Genomic DNA, 19,241 nt, shown 5'->3' with positions numbered 1-19,241 from the left:
ATACAGGTGTGTTTTAACATTTCCGGCGCCTTGGGCGACATTTTTCGGCGCCCTTTATTTATCGGGATAAATCTAAGATAAGGTATTTTTAGGGGCGTTTAAATGCTCCATTATGGCCGATGCCCTGGGCGTTAGCCCCATCTCACCCTATACTAACGCCTTGCTAATATTAATATAATATCTTTAGGATGTCTTACTTGAATAATGTAAGAGTAATTCTGCAACACGTCAGCAAACCAATAGATAAAGTGGAACAGATTGTGACCACTGCTATCAAATATTGGCAAGAATTAACATCGTGCAAGCAACACCTGGAAACTGTGCTAGTGTTTGCATGTGAATTAGCAGTGAGTTCTTTTATATTATAGTAAAAAAAAATATTACGAGTTTTCAAATCGTGGTTATATAAAAATATATTGTGTACAACTCACGTATGTAACCTAAAGGGGTAGGCAGAGACCACGAACCATTTGGCATGGCCAAATGGAGACTGAACGTCTTTTTTTAACGGAAATTGACACATATCTTTGAAATTTCTATACAGATATGTGCATCACGATGTTTTCCTTCACCGTAACATCGGATAAATGAGGATGGAACAAAAAATAATAATTCCACTATAAAACACAAGTGATTCGTATCCAGGACTTGCAGTTAATTGCTTAACCACTGAACCACAGAGGTTATTACGTTGCTTTGTGTATGAAGGGACAAAGAAATTTTCAGATGTATTACAATCGCTGCGGCTCTATCTGTACGAGTGAGAAACTCTTACATTACGTTGAAGCATCGATATTGGATTCTTTAGATGAAGTTAATCGTAAGTATCGTAAATTGTAAATAACATTTCTAGCAACTATAACTAAAATTTATTTAAAGAAAAAGAACTACGAATTGATAACTTCCTCCATTTTGAAGTCGGCTAAAAATAAATAATCACAATTAATCTTATTATATCTTTTTACAAAATAAAAATTTTACACTTTTACTAAATTACGAACAAATAATCAGCCATCAATTTACACTACGCACTTTGACACGACCTATCGCCTTGAAAGCCGAAGAGCAAATGAGCACCCTCTCTTTTTTTTGTGACTGAGTAGTCACTGTTTGCCTTGAAGAGGCATTTACAGCTTCACCGGGCTTGAGGTGGCTGAGTGCAGATGACACTTAGCCCAATCCGGTAATAATAACGTAGTAAAGGTCCGAGCCGAGGTTCCTGAGGGAGCCCTCGAGCTTAGTTACTCATAAACGAGGTTTAGGCTAAGTGCCATCTGCGCTCGGCCACCTCAAGCCCGGTGAAGCTGTAAATGCCTCCTCAAGGCAAACAGTGACAATCAGTCATAGAAAAATAAAATAAAAATAGCTTAGCCTGAACCTCGTGAGCGCTCTTTGAAAATGGCTGCCTTTAAATAGGGTGTCAAAGGCAATTAGTTATTTATTTTTTTATGTCTTAATTTATTGTAATCCTTATAATACTGTTAATAAAAAGTTTATGACACTCAGGGGAAGAATACGAATCGAATGACACCTCACAAGTCAAAATTGGTTCAGTAGTTTGATAGTTATGTTACTGTTCAGTTGTGGATTTAGATAATATTTAGTCGGGCTAGAAATATATTAGTAAAATTGAAGTGGCTATGTTATATGTCAAACGCTATGTCAATTTAGTTTATAATATTATATCAATAGATGGCGGAACATATTACTAGATCACGATATAGATTAATTTGGTACTAGCGGAGCCGACAGACGTTGTCCTGTCTACACGTCTTTAATTTGAATAAATTAATATGAAGTTAATATTTGATGAAAATTGTGAATCTAAACCATTCCCAGATCCCCTTGAACACACACAAAAAAATTCATCAAAATCGCTCCAGTCGTTTGAGAGAAGTTCAGTGACATACACACTCACAGAAGAATTATATATATAAAGATATTTATCGACTTGCCGATCGCATTTCAATAAAGTTGATTCGCACCAAGATATAACCAGTGTTTTATTGTGACTACTCGATACTTCTCCAGTGAGAGGGAGACTTTTTTGAGACTGCTTTACATAATATGAAGATAAAAATAATATTTGCTAATATTTTGATAGATTTTTTTTTTGCCTTTTTTTGCGGTTTTTATAACAATTTGTAACATCCTGTAGCATAAACTTTGACGAAAACGATTTTGACTTGTTAGGTGTCATTCGATACGTATTCTATCGTAGTTTTTAATTTTGCAACTGTTAATAATTTCCTAATATACAAATAAAACTGTTTTTTTTTAGTGGATCTAGCTATAGGTCGTCTGCTAGAGGCGCAGGCTCAGATCTCTGATAGCTCAGGTCCAGACACATTGAGTAAAATGTCTGCCGTTCAAAGACATTATGTCTCTATTAGCAATAATGGTAAGTAACAAAATTATCTTGAAATATCAATTCGTGTACCCCTGTCGAGGAATTTAATTCCCTTACCATTTAAATTTAATATAAACTGTCGCTATACGATTTATAATACAATATCGGAATGCATAGGAAATACATTTCTTTAATTGTGTTTATGTATCCATTAGCTGTCGCCCGTGGCTTCTGCTAGATAAAAAAAAAACTTAATTAGTAGTCTACGTGTTCTTCCAGGCTGTTCTATATGTATGTCAAATTTCATCAAGATCTGTTCAGTCCTTTTAGAGATATCTTTTAAAACATACATCTAAATATTTGCATTTATAATACTAAAATTACAATGATTTTAACGTTTAATTCAATATTAAAAAGGCATTATTTTTATAGTTTTAACATTTGATTATTTCTCTTTAGAAATATGTGTTGCCTATAAGCATATTCCCATTTCTCCATCCCTTCTCCCTCCGACTCCTATTTCCCTTCCCATTTTAGTATCACGAAGTCTAGAAATTTTGAAAGATAAGAAATATTTAAATTGATATCTAATTCTACTATAGAAACAACATGGACATCGCGACGTTATCGTTCCCTGTTACTTCGTATTGGATGTTGCGCCGGCGCATTGCTCGGTGGCAGCGGAGCCCGCGCTCTGCTGCTGTGGAGGCGCGCGCGCTCCGCCCTCGCTGCGGGACTTCGCCCCGCCAGCGCACTCCTCGCCGCTCACATGTATACACTATACGTGGATACTAACTCTGATGATGCTGAGGTAAGTGTTCCAATTAAACCCGGGTTTCTAACATCTGAGATCCCAGTTTAAAATGTTCTCTTGTCAAAAATTCTAGGGTTTTTCACGGAAGGTCTCAAACAAACAGTATATAATTAGATTATTTTTCAACCTTTGTAATATAAACAAAACAAATTTTTAGACAATCATATCTGACTTTATAACATTCAGGAGAAGAATACGAATAAAATGACACCTCACATGTCAAAATTGAGAAATCTATTTTTCTCTTGTCAACCAGATAAAGAACTGTAACTTAACATTTCAATGTGGCTAAAAACCACGGAGCAAAACTTACGCTCTGTCATTGGAACGAGAAATGCGAGAACCGATTACAGTACGCGAGTTTTGCTCCAAGGTTTTTCACCATATCTATCTTAAAAGTATTTTTAAACTTTCCATCACCAGGTCAACATAGATCGCATCAAACACATCTTAGGTCTGCAACCGACAAATGAAATACAACCACAAACAACTACACATAAAATAATACAAAACACACCAAAACACACACAAATCGAGACAATGCTAAAAAGTTCCACATTCAGAAGGTTACAAACAAGTCCCAGTTCCCCATTGATGACATCATCATTCACTATGCCTGAATTTCTAAACCACAAAGAGAATTGTCAATGCTACGCCTGTTTAGTACCTTTTAGCTTCATAATAACTGCTAGAACTTGTCTTCTAGAAGCTTCTATGTACTTTAGAAGTAACGATTATCAAATAGCAAGGAATTACTTTGACGGTGCAACAGAAGCTTTGAAATTATCCAAAGATAAACTTAACAAAGTCATAGACAAATCTAATATAGAGAAATATTTATGCGAGATTGTTAAAGATTTTTGGAATAAAGAAATTAAATTAATTGAAATCGATATGTTATTAGAAGAAACTTATTTCGAACTTTCACAGAATGATTTTAATAATATTAATTTTAAATTAATAAGATTAGATGAACTTTCAAAAGAAATCAAATTAAATTTATATCTAGAAAACGAGATAAACAATCTAATAATCGCAACATCTAGACTGAAAAGAGCGATTAAGAAGAAACAAGAAGATGCGTTAGAAATAGAAATGGAACATTTAACGCTAAGTCCGAATACAAAATTAATAAAAACTCCAGAATCTAAAAAATTACCTATTCATTCTACAAATAAAGTCGTCAAACAAAATGAATTGCCTTCAATTAATTATAAAATAAGCAAATTAAATCTTGATGGTGAAGATTATGATGAAAAGGAACCGATAAAGGAAATGAAAAAACCAAAATTCAAAATTCCAGAACCGATTATAAATAGACCGATATTAGAAACTATGACTCCTGGTCCGAAAATTCTGAACTCTGAGACCACAAAACTTCCAAAAACCTCATTAAAGTTCGAAACCACAACACCATTACCAAAGACAAGGGTTAAGATCTTACTGACCCAAGCTAGTCAGGACCAGGGTACTCCGGTCTCGAAGACCGAGGAGTTTTTCACCCCATCATCAACTCCGGCGGAACAATTCTTCACACCGATGTCGTCTATGAAAACTTATACGAGAAAAAGAAGTGCTATTGTCAAAAATCTTGATAATGAATTTTCTACACCTAAAGTTGACATTCAGAAAGAGAATAAAGTAAGTATTTACATATTGTTATCGCCCGCGACTCCGTCCATCACAGAATGAAAAAAAAACATAATTAGTAGTCTATGTGTTCTTCCAGACTGTGTTCTAAATCTATGGAAAATTTCATTAAGATCCGTTCAGCCGTTCTGGAGATATCTTCTAACAAACATCGAAACATTCGCATTTATAATATTCGTAAGATTTTATTTAGTTTAGAACTATGAATATTTTAATTTAGTTTTTTACAATTCACAATTTGTCTAGGAATAGACCGTAACTATATAGTGGCAAATGGTCATTTGAATTCGCCGAAATGGCGAAACGACTGCTTTTATATTTTTATATACTCATCCGCAATTACAGATGTATTTACTTTAATCGGTAGAAGAAGGGACGCAAAAAAGAGTATATTTCACCTTCCTATGCGTCCTCTTTCTGTTAAATCTACTTTCTATCCTTATATGAGATGGGAAGAGAACGTGGAATATAATTGAGCCTCCGTACCGCACACTCATAAGATGAAACACGGAATTACTGCCACTTGACATTTTCTTTTGATCACAATGATGTCATCATACCATGTTTCAGTGTAGTAATTGTTTACTTTGTAGCCAGGTGTCCGCACTAGACGTGCTGTCAGCAGCCGACTGAACAAGGATCAGCGTTGAACTGAACACTACTACTTTACTGTGTAATTTTATAGTTTGTTTCATATGAAAAACTAAATTTTGTTAACAAAAGCTGTTGCGGTATTAGAGTAGGGCGCTTTTAGATTATGGTCGTTGCCCTTAAGATACCATATCTTTGGAAATTTCCTTCCGAGAACAAAAAAAGGCGCCCTGAAAACATCGCCCACAGCGCCCGGAAATGCTAAATCCGGCCCTGACTAAAATAACTTGCGTTAGTCGTTTTTTTTTGTAATTTCTAAAATTTTTCTTGATATCACACTTTTTCTCACAACTATATTATACAAATTTTCTTTACTCTATCCTCATAATTTTCATTAAAATTATATTTCTAATAAAAACAGCAATAATATTGTGTAGGTTTCTGAGGACAATATGTCTGTATAAAACATATCCCTGTCATTATCTTTAACAACACTGAGATAGCATTTTAAACGAAGATTATAGTTTTAGAAACCCGCTCTAAATTGCCTTAAGTCATTAGTCATATATGGATTTCTTTCAGTAAACCCTTAGTAATGAATTAACTCAGAAATCTGTACTAAGTAAATCTTTAAATGATTACTTAACGAGTTTGAGAGCGGCTTTTATAATGATGTTAACAAGATTTAGGTGTTCATTTGAAACGGTAGTTTTAAGTGGTTATTTTCATCAAATTGTGTTCGTATTTTATAATTTTATTAATATATTGAATTGTAAGTCGTGTATTTTTGAATAAATATTATGTAATTTTGATAAAATTTATTTGATAAAAAGTAATTAATAGTATCTATGTATTCCTCCAGACTATGTTCTACATCTATGACAAATTTTAGCGAGATCCATTCAGCTGTTCTGGAGATAACTTCTTACAAACCAATCCATATCCAACTTCATCAGCTCACTATATGTCCCAACTGAGGGTCTCGGAGCCTATCCTAAGTTATGTGACTAGGCCATAGTCAACCACGGCCAAGTGCGGGTTGACTTCACACATATCTTTGATCTTCTCAGATATGTGCAGCATCAACATGTTTTCCTTCACACTAACAATATAGGATAAATAAATATGTAAAACACAAAAGTACATGGCAGGATTCGAACCCAAGTACCTTTGAGTCACCGATCCCCTTAAAAATCACATTTATAATATTAGTAAGATTATAAAATAAATACAAAAAAAGGTTTATTTCTGTCTATAAATAAATTTTATTTTCTATACACATTTGATAAAGCAGCCATCAACTACAAAGTTGAATTTCCACAGACTAAAGTTATAAATATTATAAACTAATTTACATATTTGGGCTTCAGTTAAATAAGTTGTAAAAAATCTAATTAACAATTAGAAACTAAGACAGATAAATATTTATAACTACATATGAGTTATAATAAGGAAAGGGAAAATATTCTGTGGGTCTCCTGTCGAAAAGCATCTGCAAAAGTCTATTGGAAATTATTGCTATTATGTTTAATTAAAAGCGTAAACAAAAGTTTATCTTTTGAAAAAAAAGCAACCAAACCTTTAAATCTTCTGTAAAATATCAATTTCTACTGAACAATATCACTTCAATGTTAATTAAGTTTTAATTAGTGTTGGAAATAAAATAAAAAACAATAAAAAAGGTCAAGTAGTGACATTGACAACTGTCAGTGTCAGGAATATTTTAAGGAGAAATAAATTCCAATTGAACATTCTTTTGTCTAGCAATTGTAATGGCTTCAGTTTTTCTCTTTTAATAAATCTTTACTACTCATATGTTTTATACATAACCCATCAGCTAGAAACTATATAATATTTCAGTGAAGCCCATTTCTAAATATTTACGCAAGATCTTCTCATTATACAGAGTTAATTATAAAACAAAAACCTTGCAAGAACTAGGGAAACATCATAAACAAAAGTTTTAAAATTTTTGATATATATACGTCCCCATTGAGGGGCTCGGAGCCTACCCAAAGTTATGTGACTAGGTCATAATCAACCATGATCAAGTGCGGGTTGACTTCACACATATCTTTGACATTCATAGATATGTGCAGCATCACGATGTTTTCCTTCACACTAACAATATAAGATAAATGTACATATGTAACATGGTACATGGCGGGATTCAAACCCAGGAGCTGCAGATTACAATTGTGCTTTAACCCAGAGCCGGTGCTCTCAGTATGTTTATGATGTTATTAAGTCTTGCAAAGTTATTGTTATACAAGTTTTCTAAAATATGTATAATACTTAATGTAACTTGATTGTATATCAAACATTACAACACACTGCAACATGGTATGTAATCGCTCATCAGCTCACTATACATCCCCACTGAGGGGCTCGGAGCCTACCCTAAATCAAGGGTGGTATGTAATCAACTACATCTAAATAAACTGATATAAAAACGGCTAAACACTCATATTAGTCCGGTGGCAGCACCGACTAGTTTCAAGCTCATCGGGGACCCTTCATCAGGGTGAGTGGGACTGGTATTATTTCGCGGACGCAGCATTTAGCTCACTCTTCTACTAACTACTAATAATCAGTGAGCTGCCGCGTCAGCAAAATAATATCAGTCACATCGTCGATGAGTCAAGGGTCGATGAGTTTGAAACTAGTTGCTGCCACCGGATTTATATGAGTGTTTAGCCGTTTTTAAATCAGTTTATTACAATGTCTTACGAATGTTTGAATAATTTACATCTAAATAATCCTAGAAAAAAAACAATATTTTACATGATTAAAAAAATTAGCCTGTATTTAATCTAGATTTATAAAACTAATTTTCATAATAATTTATTTCACTATTAAATAATTTGTTCGCTTTTCTAACAAACAAACACACTTGTAAAAATCTCATTTACATATTAGAAATCTAGAATTAAACTTAGTATACCAATTCCTTAAATAGAAACTATTAATTTTACTTTAAGAACAAAGAACTTATTCTTGCGTCTATTTAAGATAGATTAGTTTGATATTGACGTGTATGAAGGATAGAATTAATTATGTATGAAGATTAATGTTGTACTTAATGTGCAGTTGTCAAAGTATACGAGAACTAACAAGAATCAAAATAAACTATAGTTTAGGTATTTAATTACAGTTATTTGGCTAATATAAATAAACACATTTCTTTTATATATAAACACAACAATTTTTGGTTGAATATTTTATTTCTATATATATTTATGAAGTACTAGCCGTCTCCCGCGACTACGTCCGCGCGGAATTAAAAAAAAAACATAATTTGTATTTTTTTTTTGCCTATTTCATCGAGATATACATGAATTGTCAAACTAATCTATCTTAAACAGACAAAAATATATCCTATTTCTTTACTAAGAAACAGATTACTTTCATCTTTTATCCTATTCTGTCATAACATTTTTTTATTAGCCATTTCAGATGTCTTCCTTATCATGTCACCTTTCGCACAAAAAATCCCTTCTTCGGCCGTCTCCTACCCTTCATTCATACTGAATGTTACTTTCAGTTCTCTGTTAAGTTCTAAGCTTCATATCCTAAAACTTAATTTTAATTGTTCGTTAATTAATGATTAAAAATATAATTGTCCATTTTATTTACAAAAAATGTATATTATGCATTTGTTAAGTGAAAGAAATTAACAATTTTATAGAATAGATTTCTTTGCTTAAGAAAATGTATGAAATAGGTACTTTTATACTGAAGTGTTAATTATCTTTTTAACATCAATGACTCCTATGTAAACTATCATAAGCTACAATTTTGCAATTTTAATATTTTTAAATACCAATTTCTTTGTAAATTTCAAAGCAATTAAGAACCGTAGGTTTATAAACACGGCTAAACACTAACGTATATACGTCCGAGTGAGTGAGCGACGGGCGGCGTCCGCGAAATAATACCAGTACCACTCATCCTGATGAAGAGCCCCCGATGTGCTTGAAACTAGTCAGTGCCACCGGACGAATATACTTGAGTGTTTAGCCGTGTTTATATATCAGTTTAGTATAATTTCTCACGAAAGTTTGAATAATTTAACTGTAGATTGTTTATGTATTTCATGTTTAGACTAGCTGTCGCCAGCGACTACACGTGTTAGAAAAAATGTAGTCTATGTGTAGCCAAATTTCAGCAAAATACAGCCATTCTGGACATACATACAAATATAATTCCATCTAATGACATTTATAATATTAGTAAGATGTTATCATCAACAACCTGCCCTTATCCCTATCGAGGGTTGGCTATGTACTACTCCTCGTAAGTAGGAGTAAAACAACTGAGGGGTAGCTTCATAAGGTATGCTGCTCGAGTTTAGTCTTTTGTTATTGAGAAATATCTGACATTTTTGTTTTCACATTCAGTTGGAATTTGTTTTAAGAAAATAATTTTAAAAGTAGCATTAACCCTTATCAGCCTAGAGTTTCAATTATGATACCAATCTTTTAAACCGAATGTTTAACATTACTATTAATTTTTTTTATAGGTTGGCTGTACCTATTTTACTGTTGTATAATATTCTTTCCAACGAAATTTAAATACATATATAAACACGGCTAAACACTGACGTATATACGTCCGGTGGCGGCACCGACTAGTTTTGAGCCCATCGGGGGCCCTTCATCAGGATGAGTGGCACTGGTATTATTTCGCGTACGCGGCCCGTCGCTCACTGCGTGAGTGAGTCGTGAGTGTTTAGCCGTGTTTATATATCAGTTTAGTATAATGTCTCACGAAAGTTTGAATAATGAAATTTAAATAGAAACAAATTTCATTATTGTTTAATTTTATCAAGCAAACACGGTAATATTAAAAATAAATCAGTTTTGTATGTAAATCAGGCTACTAACGGTTAAGTTTTGTTCGCGCCTGAGGTGCGGGCAACACCACTACCGTGCGGTGGCACGATACGTCACTTGGACTACCGCTTTCGACCGCCGATGCATACGCGCAACGATTAATATGTCTACTTTGTAACTCTGTATTTACCGCTTATTAAACCATTACATCAAATAATTGTTTGCCCTAAACAGTTTGTTATTTTGTTGTTTTTAAAAAGTTACTTTTGTACTTTTTAAATTTTTGTCTTGAAAAATTTATAATTAAAACTTACAATAGTTAACATAGGAGTTATTGAGTATTCTAAATCTGTAAAACATATATCCAATGATATTTTCATTACGAACAGACCTAACATGATTTTGTCTGTCTTTTATTAGTAAAATCTTATAGACATTAAGATATAATTTAAACCTATGCTCCTTATATTTAAAATTTAATTTTTAATACAGCACAATTCAGAATGAACCCCAAATTGTTTTTACCATCTCACTTTTGTGCTAAATATCTGTACTTAATTAGCTATTGCATGCGACTCCTCATACAGGATTAAAAAATAGATGCATCCCGTAGGCCTAATTTATTCCTCTTTCCCTTTCCACCCTATTCCTTATAAGAAATGGATGGGAAGTGTAAGTGGACCGTATGAGAGGATGCATGGGAAGGGAATATATTTTCTTTTTGTGCATCCTCTCTTCTGTCGATTAAAGGTAGGCAACGCATATGCAATTGCGTATGTCTATGGGCAACGGTCACTTCGCTATTTCAGCGATTTCAGGTGACCGCTTGCTCGTTTGCCATCTTATGAGATAAAAATATATATATATATACAGTAGTCAATTATCAGAGCTACTATGCATATAAATTTCATAAAAATCTGCAAGTTTTGTAGTATAACATAGTGACCTGACAATTTTATATATATCTTAGGGGCTATGTTCGTTATATTTCGGCCTTTCAGTTTTCACATACCTTTAAAAGTGGAGTATATTAAAATTAATTACTTTATACCTAAATTTTAAACTTAACCAGTCCCTTAGTTGTTGAAATTTAGTAAGAAATCTCCATTAAGCAACTGATTAAATCTTGATAGCTACACTAAACTATGTGGCCAATACGCGACTGAAGTTTAAAATTTACACAATACCTTAATTAAGTTTTAAAATGACTAAAAATTACACTGACCTTGTTCAGTATGTCCATATTTTAACACTATGCACTCTTATGGTATGCAGTACACTCACTGTCCGTTATTTAGTTTCAAATGATAAGCGTTTTGTAAATAAATACTTCGGCTTTACTCCGAAACACATAATTCTCAGAAAACTATCTCAAATTACTCATTGACTGATTGCACACAAAATAGTGTACTTTATCTAAATGTTTACAAGATTTACCATAGGTTTACGAGACCAAGAAATCCATTTAAAACATATGAAGACAGAGATGACAATATATTTTATACAGAGTTTTTAGTCTCAGAAACTCAGTTAGCCATTCATTTGAAACTGTAGTCAGACCATCCACTTTGTCACAACATAAATCACTAAAACACTACACTAGGTCCAAGTCTGTTAACTCTGAAAGAGCCTTAAGCGGAGCCCCCAGCAGCATGATGTGCCAGATCAACAGCCAGCACAGCTGCGGGGGCGGCGCGCCCTCAGCTGCGTCTATGCCGGCCACCTCTACGTCGGCGCTCTCGCCGTCCAGTTGGGACTTCGCCCTCCGCCCATCTCTCATATGCTTGTTCCCGCTTCAACCACTCCTGGTATTTATACCACCATTCCTCCCATTTCACGTAATCCGGTAATGATAGACCACGTAAATAACCTCGTCTTTTGTAATGTTCGTATCGTACTCTGACGTCATCCCAGGCGGGTAATCCAGCGGGTGCTTCCAGTGCGGTCGGGTAACTCCCTACTGGAGCGACAGGCGCTGCAGGGGCAGGGGATGGAGATCTTGCACCTTCTATACGCACATGTAGAGTTGCTTCCCTTCTTGTTATCCGCATATTTTCTAAACGAGCGGATCGATCGAGTGACCATTGCGCCATCTTGCCGAAACGTTCAGATAAGGTCAACCGTTGTGGAGCTGGTGACGCGCTCCTTTCAGACTCCGAATCTGAAGAGGAGTCAGCCAGGGCTGCTGCGATAGCTGAAGGAGAGACTCCGCCCTCGCGTGCGGGACGCTCAGGGCGCTCCGGTCGGGGCCGCCGGCGTTCACCTTCACGCTTTATACCAACCACGTCCATTTGTGTGCGCTGCCATTCTAACACCTGAAATTATAATTAAATTAGCAGTTGCAGCAGTAGCAGTTTTCATCGGGATCCGTTTAGTCACATCGGAGATACTTGAACATATCATATCTTATCCATATCCATCCATCCATCCAAACACTCGCATTTATAATACTTATTACAATAGCTAAATACCAAAAAGATTTCAACCGTTACAAAACAACCACCAACACAATATTTAATCAACTACAGCAGTACTTTTGTGTCAAAAAATGTGTCACCATGTCATACCTTCTCTTCTCTGGTCCTCTTGCTGGCCTCCCTCGCTTTCAACAGCTCCCGTGTGGGCTGTACAGCACGCGGGGCACTCGCGACAGGCGCGGGGCGCTTCGCCACCGGACGCGGTGGAGACTTCGACCTGTTTACAATAGTCTGTATTTTAGCGTAAAATATGAAATGCATTCGACAAAACAAACAAACAGTTCTGAATTCGATAAAATAGCGAAACAAATGCCATAGAAATCCGCAATTACATGCCTTAAATCGGCGGAAGGACGCACAGAAACGGGGAATATCCCCTTCCTATGCGTCCCTACCACAATCAAACCCAATTCCCTATCTTATCATTGCATTATAAGGGTGGGAAGCGAAAGAGGACTAAAATAAGTCCTCTGGCACACACACTCATCAGAGTGTAGTTGGAATGACTTCGCACATGAGGCATGTGTTGTGTGAACTTCCTAGGTCCAGAGTACAACAGATCTTATTGCTAGCATGTACTGCTGTTAAATTTCCACTAATTTTCATCAATTTGTTTACTATATTACGTCTTTGTTGATTAGTTACAAGTTTCAGGTCTTAATGTAAGGAACATACCCTGGTTTCACTGCTTTTGGTGGTGCTGTCTTCTTGTTCTTAGCCGAGCACACGGAGCAGGATTCATCAGAACAGCTGCTCACCGATGACCCTGATGGTGATGACTGGAAATAATATTATAGTTTAATAGATATATTATGTGACATAATACATTTTGTTTCTGTCTAGTTAAGATTACCTATTTAAAATTCATCAGCTCACTATAAGTACCCACTGCGGGCCTCGGAGCCTACCCTGAGTTATGTGACTAGGTCATAGTCACATAACAGGTCCAGTGAGGTAACACTTCACAGATATGCGCAGCATCACCATCTTTACTTAACGGTAAGAACGTAAGACTGTACACATGTAAATAGAAAACACATTGAACCTAGGCCCGGCAGATTACAAGTCAAGTGCTTAACCCTTGAGCCACTGTCACTCTAACATTTTAAAATTAAAATAATAATATAAACATGATACCTTTCTAGGGTCCGGAGGAGAGGGTGGTCTAGCGCCGCGTGGCGGAGGCGGCGGAGGCCTAGGTCTGCGGCGAGGGCTCACTCGACGCCGGGGACTCCGCACTGGACTGCGCCTACTGTCATAAAAAAGTACTTAAAAATTGACACACCTTTTAATATAAATAATTGAATAGTTTTGGTTTTATAAAAATTTCTCAACGTAGATGCGACCAAGGAGGGTACACAGAGACTGTTATACATGATGTGGCAAAATACCTGACAGGGCTCCGTCTTGGTGACCTACGGGGGCTCCGGCGAGGTGTACGCGAGCGAGACTTGCGGGGGCTGCGTCTCGGTGTGCGGGAGCGCCGAGCTATTGGAGACCTGGAGCGACGGCTACCCGGTATTGGTGATCTAATGAAATTGATGATGGAATTAGTGGTGATTTTAAACGAAAACCCTAAGTTTATTTGGAAAAATAATTAGTCTGTCCGACTTGCTTAATTCCTTGGCAGTGGGTAAAATATAAATCTTACTAATATTATAAATGCGAATGTGTTTGGATGGATGGATAGATGTTTGTTTGAAGGTATCTCCAGAACGACTGAACCGATCTTTCACACATAGGCTACTAATTTAGTTGTTTTTATTACGAGCGGACAAAGTCGCGGGCGACAGCTAGTATAGATATAAAATAAAAACCATAATTATTTTCACAATACACAAACTGCAAATTTCATTACTTTATAAATAAAACAATATAGTGTCCAACATGGACCTCGAGTAACTTAATTTTGGTCTTGGATTGAAATCTTAGTAATATTATAAATGCGAATGTTTAGATGTATGTTTGTTACTAAGTATCTGCAGAAATGCTGCATCATGGATCTTGATAAAATGTAGCATAGATATGGAACTCAGTCTAAAACACATAGTCTACCTATCTTCCTAGAAAAATGCACTATTTATTTGATAACTCCACAATGTTTCAACACATCTTATTAAAATTTGACACATATATAGAACATAGTCTAGACTAACACATGAAATTTCCAGTCATTTTAAATCCTGGACAAAGTCATAGGCAAAAGCTAGTACAATGCATACCTAGAGCGCCGGGGCGGTGGGGAACGGGAACGGCGTGGGGATACGGAGCCTGAGCCATCTAGATATAACTGCTTGTATCCAGTGTGACGCCATCTAGTAACAAAATATGTATTTTTTTTTTTTTTTTTTTTTTATCAAAAGGTGGCAAACGAGCGTGCGGCCACCTGAAATCACTGAAATAGCGAAGTGACCGTTGCCCATAGACATACGCAATTGCATATGCGTTGCCTACCTTTAATCGACGGAGGAGAGGATGCACACAAAGAAAATATCTTCCATTTCCATGCATCCTCTCATCCGGAAAGTCTACTTTCACTTCCCATCCTTGCCTTATAAAGAAAAGGATGGGAAGGGAAAGAGGACTAAATTAGGCCTCCGGGACGCACACTCATCAGACGAAACGCGGAATTGCATCCACTTCACGCCTGTCTTCTGTGTGGTCGTGGTATTTCACCGGGCGAGCCGGGCCGATTCGTGCGAAGATGTTAAAGCGGGCTCTACCACTGTATAAATTAATAAGTAGCCTATGTATTCTTCCGGACTATGTTCTACATCTATGTCAAATTTCATCAAGATCTATGCCGTTCCGGAGATATGTTCAAACATCCATCTGTACATTCGCATTTATTTTAGTAAGATAACCGATATCTCAGACAACAACGCCATCTATCTTCTTTCAATCAAACCTAAATAATTTACACCATAGACAAAATGCATTTTTTACACATAAACTAGTAAATTATATACTAGACCGCAACTCCATTTGTGTTGAATTAAAAAAGGTTAAGTATGCTATCTTCTGACTATGTTCCAAATCTATGACAAATTTTAGTTAAATCCATGCAGCCGTGCTGGAGAAAAATTCTAACATCCATCCATCCAAAGATTCACATTTATAATATTAGTAAGATTAGGCACTATACTTAGAGACACTAAATTCACAATATTATTTCACTTTACTTAAAAATTTTCATAAAACTTGACCGATGACTATTGTACAAAATTTGACACGCCTTTATTTACTTATTTTATGGTCAAATTGAAGGATAATTCAACATGTTTATATACATACCTATTAGGATCCTTCTCTTCAACTTCCAGAAGTTTCCTGTCCCAGCTGCCGGGCGAGGCCTGGCGCGCCCTTTTCATCACATTGTCGATTTCTTTACGTCTACCCGCAGGATTGGATGGATCTGTAACAAATTAGTGTTATAAATAAAAATATTAATCTTATATTAACTTTACAGAGTACAAACCACATACCATTTTTTAATTTTTAATCTAAATCTTCTTTGGCATGATGGAAACATTTTATTTTCTACAATATCCCAATCCGCTATGGAAGAATTATATACAAGAAACATTTATCTTTTTATTGAAACCTTTTCAATAGTTTTAGTACAAATAAGACATACAAACAATATAGTACTTTTCACATATCTCAACAGCTCTTAAGTTAGCGTGAATCACTGCACAGAACACATACTTGCACAGCGCACCGATAACCTTAGGCTGCCAAGATATTTGAAAAGAATTATACTTGGAATTGCATAGATAGAGGATGTCTAAATAAAGATTACCACAACAACAATTTATTTTAAACTCCTGTTTATTTTTTTTAGACCTCTTTTTTTTTTATTGACCCACTAAAACCCTTGGTGGTCAACACTACTGAAGACGGTTCCAGGATCTAAAAGGAACACACCTGAACACTTATTTTCTGAGACCCAATGAACTACAAATTATCAGGACCTACAGTACATACCAGTCATCCGTGAGTGAGTTGGATTGCGGTCCATATGCAGCCTGTTCTTAGAGGCTGCCTCAGCTGCCCGCGACACCGACCCATTACGTCGGGAAGACATCCTGTAGAAATAAATGCATTATAACAATAGTAATAGTAGGGCTATGGTAACATATGGATCACTCCAGCCAACACAGCTAACCAAAGAACCAGTACACCAGCAACATGTAGAAGTTGCTGGTGTACTCCGGGAGCGATCTCGAGGAGCCAAGATTCCTAACCCTGTAGTTAGTCATTGCTAGGTATTATAACAATACTAGCGGTCGCCAGTAACACCGTTCGCGCAGAATGAAAATAATAATAATAGCCTATGTGTTCTTCACATTATGTTCCATATGTACTCTGAATTTCATTGAGATTTGTTGAGCTGTTCTGAAGATACCTTCAAGCAAACTTCCATCCATCTAAACATTCGCATTTATAATATAACTGGAGGATATTTGCTTAAATTCAGATATGATGGCCAATAAAAATGTATGGAGGATGCTGGAATAGTCATAACCTTGACAAGGAACTGTAGTTAGAGATTATGGATTCGCATCTCACTAATACATTCATAGTGCAGTTGCAAACTTATCATAATCTACACTAGCTGTTGCTCATGACTTTGTATGTGGCATTAAATAAATGTGGTAATAAAAATAACCTTTGTGACACAATAATAGTGTGGCGTCACAACAGTTAAAGAATTTTTCAAATCAGTTTATTTTTGAGGTTAGTTTTGGAGCTTATTCAGTGCAAAAACAAATTATTCCTCATTTCCACATCATCATCATCTCACTAAACGTCCCCACCGAGGGGCTCGGAGTCTACCCTAAGTTAAGGATGATGAGGCCATAGTCAACCACGGTGGCCAAGTGCGGGTTGGTTGACTTCACACATATCTTTGAATTTCCATATACTGTATAATATTTTATAATGTTCAAAAATTCTTCTAATTCTGATTATCATAATATTAGCTTGTAAGTTTTACCATCAGTTCATTGTAGTGCCTTTTTGGTCTTATATTATATTTTCAAAGTATTTGAAAGAGAAATTGTCTATATGTTTGTTAATGTTGGCTCAGAATTGTATATAAACAAAATTCCTTATAGATAATTTATAAAATATTGTACTTCCAAGATATTTTTTTATTATAAAACTACAACTGCTACAATAATTTACTTACTAATTATGTAATTTCTCTATCTGTATAATATTATATATTACAAAACCATGTGGTTTAGTAATATACAATGGCTTTATTTATTGGTGTGAAATACTTACGTCTACAATGAAAATCGTGAAAGAAAAAAAATATATACGACATGTTTACTGGAAAGATCGACATTTTAACTCCAACTTGATTAAAAAGATATTTTGTCTCCCGAAATCTTATTATAATGAAATTTATAATTGCTAATTGTATACGTAATTAGTTATTACTGTTACTGTGTCCTACAATTCTATTTTTACTTTCACAAAATGGCTGCCTGTAGTATTGATCGCCTACAACTCACCTGGAATAAAAAGCTTACCTTTAAGGCTCCGAGAGCGGTTTTTAAGGAGCGAGGGCTCCAAACGCGCGCGACGAGACGCGAGGGGCGAAGCCCCGAAGCAGACGCGGGCGTTGCCACGCGGCGGGGCTGACGATACGCCCGGCGCCGCTGCAAGACAACCGATACGCATAAGCATCACGAAACGCGGGCGCGGCGGATGCTGTGCGAAATTTCGCTGTCGCGCGAAAGACGCTAGCGCGAAGCGTCTCGGCCTCCGGTCTCCGGGGCGGAGCGAGCGCGGAACAAGCAGATCGCGGCTGCCGAGCCACCCATCCTTTGTCTCCTCCATCGGCTGAACATCAAACATACTAAATCCACCTTAATAAATCACAAAACAAAGTTACGAACCAGTAATAATATAACACGATAACTTTCACTGAAGTTCAGATATTCCCAGAAGATAACTTGTTTTTCACTCCCGAGACACACCTTACACCTTTCTCGAAGCATCGGCCATTTTGTTTTGCAAAATGTAAAGTTGACCTTTTCTTACGAGCGCGACGTTTTGCTAAATGTGAATTTTAATTTTTTTTTGTATTGGTATTTCTGTTCAATTTTTTTTACTAAATTTGACAGTGTATCTTTCTAAAATATAGTACAAAGAAAATATACTATAAAATAAGAAAAGTCGTTCTAAAATAAATAAAAAAAACTTGAAAGTTTTCTACAGATACTACGATTTTCGCAATATCAAAACGCAGAGATGACGTTCGTTTCCAAACCAGTGCTGCCATTAATTCAAGTTACTATTTTGGTATAAAATACCTAAGAGGAAAATCAAAATTACTCTCAGGTGCCAAACAAAATCTAAAGAGAGTCAGCCCTTTCCTTCCAACATCTGCTAAGATATAAATTCATAATGAAGATCTGTGTTATTTGAAAGTACCAGAAAGGTAAATACATATTTCAGAGTAAAAGCAGACTTCATTCTTCTTCATTTATGGAGCTTGGTAGGAAAAA

At 35.8% G+C, this 19,241-nt stretch overlaps 2 protein-coding genes across 4 annotated transcripts; one reads left to right on the top strand and one right to left on the bottom strand.

The window, feature by feature from the left end:
* Nucleotides 1-55: 55 nt before the first annotated feature.
* LOC106116718 (uncharacterized) lies at nt 56-6,181 on the top strand. The gene is made up of 6 exons (XM_013310667.1): nt 56-347; nt 727-820; nt 2,282-2,401; nt 2,953-3,161; nt 3,588-4,805; nt 5,408-6,181. The coding sequence occupies exons 1-6, from the start codon at nt 189-191 to the stop codon at nt 5,462-5,464; spliced, it is 1,857 nt and encodes a 618-aa protein (XP_013166121.1). The 5' UTR covers nt 56-188; the 3' UTR covers nt 5,465-6,181.
* Nucleotides 6,182-11,035: 4,854 nt separating this feature from the next.
* LOC106116349 (serine/arginine repetitive matrix protein 1) lies at nt 11,036-18,762 on the bottom strand. Of its 3 annotated transcripts, XM_013310143.1 has the most exons (10): nt 18,630-18,762; nt 18,261-18,389; nt 16,705-16,805; nt 16,012-16,132; nt 14,940-15,032; nt 14,109-14,246; nt 13,855-13,969; nt 13,393-13,496; nt 12,808-12,934; nt 11,036-12,555 (listed from the first exon to the last, which is right to left on the bottom strand). In XM_013310143.1, the coding sequence occupies exons 3-10, from the start codon at nt 16,802-16,804 to the stop codon at nt 11,941-11,943; spliced, it is 1,413 nt and encodes a 470-aa protein (XP_013165597.1). In that variant the 5' UTR covers nt 16,805; nt 18,261-18,389; nt 18,630-18,762; the 3' UTR covers nt 11,036-11,940. The 3 variants fall into 3 exon arrangements, with proteins under 3 accessions (XP_013165597.1, XP_013165615.1, XP_013165607.1); XM_013310161.1 differs by lacking the exon at nt 14,940-15,032; XM_013310153.1 differs by lacking the exon at nt 18,261-18,389.
* Nucleotides 18,763-19,241: the final 479 nt, after the last annotated feature.

Source organism: Papilio xuthus, unplaced genomic scaffold (genome assembly GCF_000836235.2).
Source record: "Papilio xuthus unplaced genomic scaffold, Pxut_1.1 DF829660.1, whole genome shotgun sequence".
NCBI lineage: Eukaryota > Metazoa > Arthropoda > Insecta > Lepidoptera > Papilionidae > Papilio > Papilio xuthus.
This window is presented reverse-complemented; position numbering and strand designations above follow the sequence as displayed.